The following is a 2,349-nucleotide window of genomic DNA, read 5'->3' as shown; positions in this document are numbered from 1 at the left end:
ATGAGCTTAAAACAAACTTAGCAAATGAGGTGCACAAGTGTTTACTTGATTCATGCAAGAAAGTGTAGGTGAGTCCCTCATCATGGAAGGCCTTCAATGACATCAATAAACTTTCTTCTATATGGAGTAAAATTTTAAGCACATGGACTTGAGGAGCTTCTCTTCCACAAAAGACCTCCAAGTGATGACCATACTAGTTTCTGATTTGTGGTCTCAAATGTAAATTGCATAGACTTACAAAGATCATATAAGAAGGTGTAGGTGACAAAAAGACTTCAAATAAAGTTTCTCAACTATTGATTTTATCTAAAAGCAAGTGGATTCAAAGTCCACATAAAGATAAATACATGTATATTAAGGGCTAACAAAGGTCAAAAAGTGAATTCAGATTTTGTTTGGCCCATTACAAAGATTTGACCTAGAACTGGACTTTTAATAATCAAGAAAATCAATGCATATGGAAATCTTAGAAGCAAGCACTAGAACTATTAATTGGTATTGGTTATTGATTGGGCTAGGTGGAATAAGCAAGTAACAAAATCCTACACCCATTGCAAGTTGCTAAGGTAAGATAGAAAAGTGTAAGGCGTGGGCTGTATGTAGATAGACACCAATGTAAAATAATAGTTTTGGTAATAGATGCGAAAAAAAATTAACTTACACTTTGAAGGGATCCTTCAATCAAATCTCATGCTCTCACCATTAATAACTTCCAGTTGTATAAACTTCAAAGTTCTAAACCTACTTCAAATTTTGAATGGTGTTTGGGGAAAATTGTGGAATTACATGCAAGCATTGATTTTATTACTAAAACCCAATGATAGAAACTTGGAAGTCAAGCCAAGCGAGTAATGGATGTTAAACACAGGGGGTGCCGGGTTTAAGTAGGGCTTTCATTTTTTGGTATAGAAACCTTGAACGTAGAGTTTTGGAGGGATTTTTGAATTAAATTACATACAATTGCTACTTTTATATTGACAAAGGTATGTGAAGGTAAAGATTCTAAACCTTGTGCTTTAAAATTTGGATGGTGGTTGTGAAGATATTGGAATAAAGAAGAGCCTGTAGAAAGACCACTTTTACACCCGAGCCAATCAGCACAAGATGGCGTATAAATCACGTCAAGGCTTCGCTCTTGGCAGCATTCGGCAGTCTCAGAGCCAACGTTAACGGAGCCTGGAGAGCGATCAAGAGTGATGGCAATGCCTGTCGCTGCACGTTGCGCCATCTCAGTCCTACTACTATTGCTTCAAGCAGGTGCGCAATCAGAACCTATCAGTACTGATCTTTCAGGTTATCCTTTCCCATCAATCCACCCGTCTGCTTATCATCCCACTATCAATGGCCGACTGAGCAATTCGACATCGCCTCACCTGTCGATTCATGTGGCTTCTTGCAGCCATGACCTCTAATTATAAGACCGATGCTTGCATGTCTGAACCATACACAGCACTTCCGAGAGAATGATCGATCACCTAGTCTCACAGTGATTGCACTTCATCCAATGCGATGATGATCCTATCATGAACATCAGAGTGTTCTTAATCATGTGTTTCTGATAATCACTGCAGGCATGGACCACATCAAGGCCACCACTTTGCATGTGGTGAATGGAGGAGGGGTGCCCATCTGCGCCCAATATTGGGTGCCCACCAATGGGGTGGGTGGTGGGTGCCAAGAGCTAGGCCCTGGACAAACCTGCAATGTGGGCGCCTCGCCCAATTGGGTAGGCGCCACCCTTTGGGCAGAGCGTGGCCGTTGTGGTGCCCATAGTTGCACCACTGGCCCCCCTAGTGGGGTCACCCAACTTGAGATAACTGTGGGCGGGTTCGGCATCCGCGACTACTATGATGTGTCCACCCTCGTGGGCTTCAACATGGGTGTCTCTATCTTCCCCACTAACCCTTCTTGCCCTGCCCAAGATTGTTCCACCCTTGACCATTGCCAAGGTGCCCTTCGTGACCGCCCAAACCCTATCATCTCATGTCCCTTTGGCACCACTGACTACACAATTGTCTTTGATCCTTGAAAAGTATTACTCCTTGCCATGGATACTCAAAAAGTTATTGTTTAACTTTACTCACTTGTATATCTATTGATACTGCTTTTCTCTTTGTTAACTAATTGAAACAGAAGCTTTTCCTTTTAGACTAATTAAGTTGTAATTATGGGGGAAGTTGAGTAGTGAAAACATAGAACATTGGCTTCTGTATACTATGTATCAAGCTCGTGTTCAGAACCTATAAAAGTCATATGCAATGCTTCATTATCTTGCTTGAAATTACAATGTGCCAATCATTAATGCCATGTTCTAAAGTAAAGTGTCTTAATCTTTTCACTTGATAATTA

At 41.1% G+C, this 2,349-nt stretch overlaps 1 protein-coding gene across 1 annotated transcript; it reads left to right on the top strand.

Moving 5' to 3' along the window:
- Positions 1-1,123: 1,123 nt before the first annotated feature.
- On the top strand, positions 1,124-2,146 carry LOC148021810 (pathogenesis-related thaumatin-like protein 3.7). The gene is made up of 2 exons (XM_087696663.1): positions 1,124-1,257; positions 1,572-2,146. The coding sequence occupies exons 1-2, from the start codon at positions 1,197-1,199 to the stop codon at positions 2,027-2,029; spliced, it is 519 nt and encodes a 172-aa protein (XP_087552789.1). The 5' UTR covers positions 1,124-1,196; the 3' UTR covers positions 2,030-2,146.
- Positions 2,147-2,349: the final 203 nt, after the last annotated feature.

The sequence above is a fragment of the Lygodium microphyllum genome, chromosome 17 (genome assembly GCF_053477565.2).
Source record: "Lygodium microphyllum isolate KBCC chromosome 17, Lygodium_microphyllum_v1.1.10, whole genome shotgun sequence".
Classification (NCBI taxonomy): Eukaryota; Viridiplantae; Streptophyta; class Polypodiopsida; order Schizaeales; family Lygodiaceae; genus Lygodium; species Lygodium microphyllum.
Note: the sequence above shows the minus strand (reverse complement) of the source record. Positions and strands in the feature narration are given on the sequence as shown.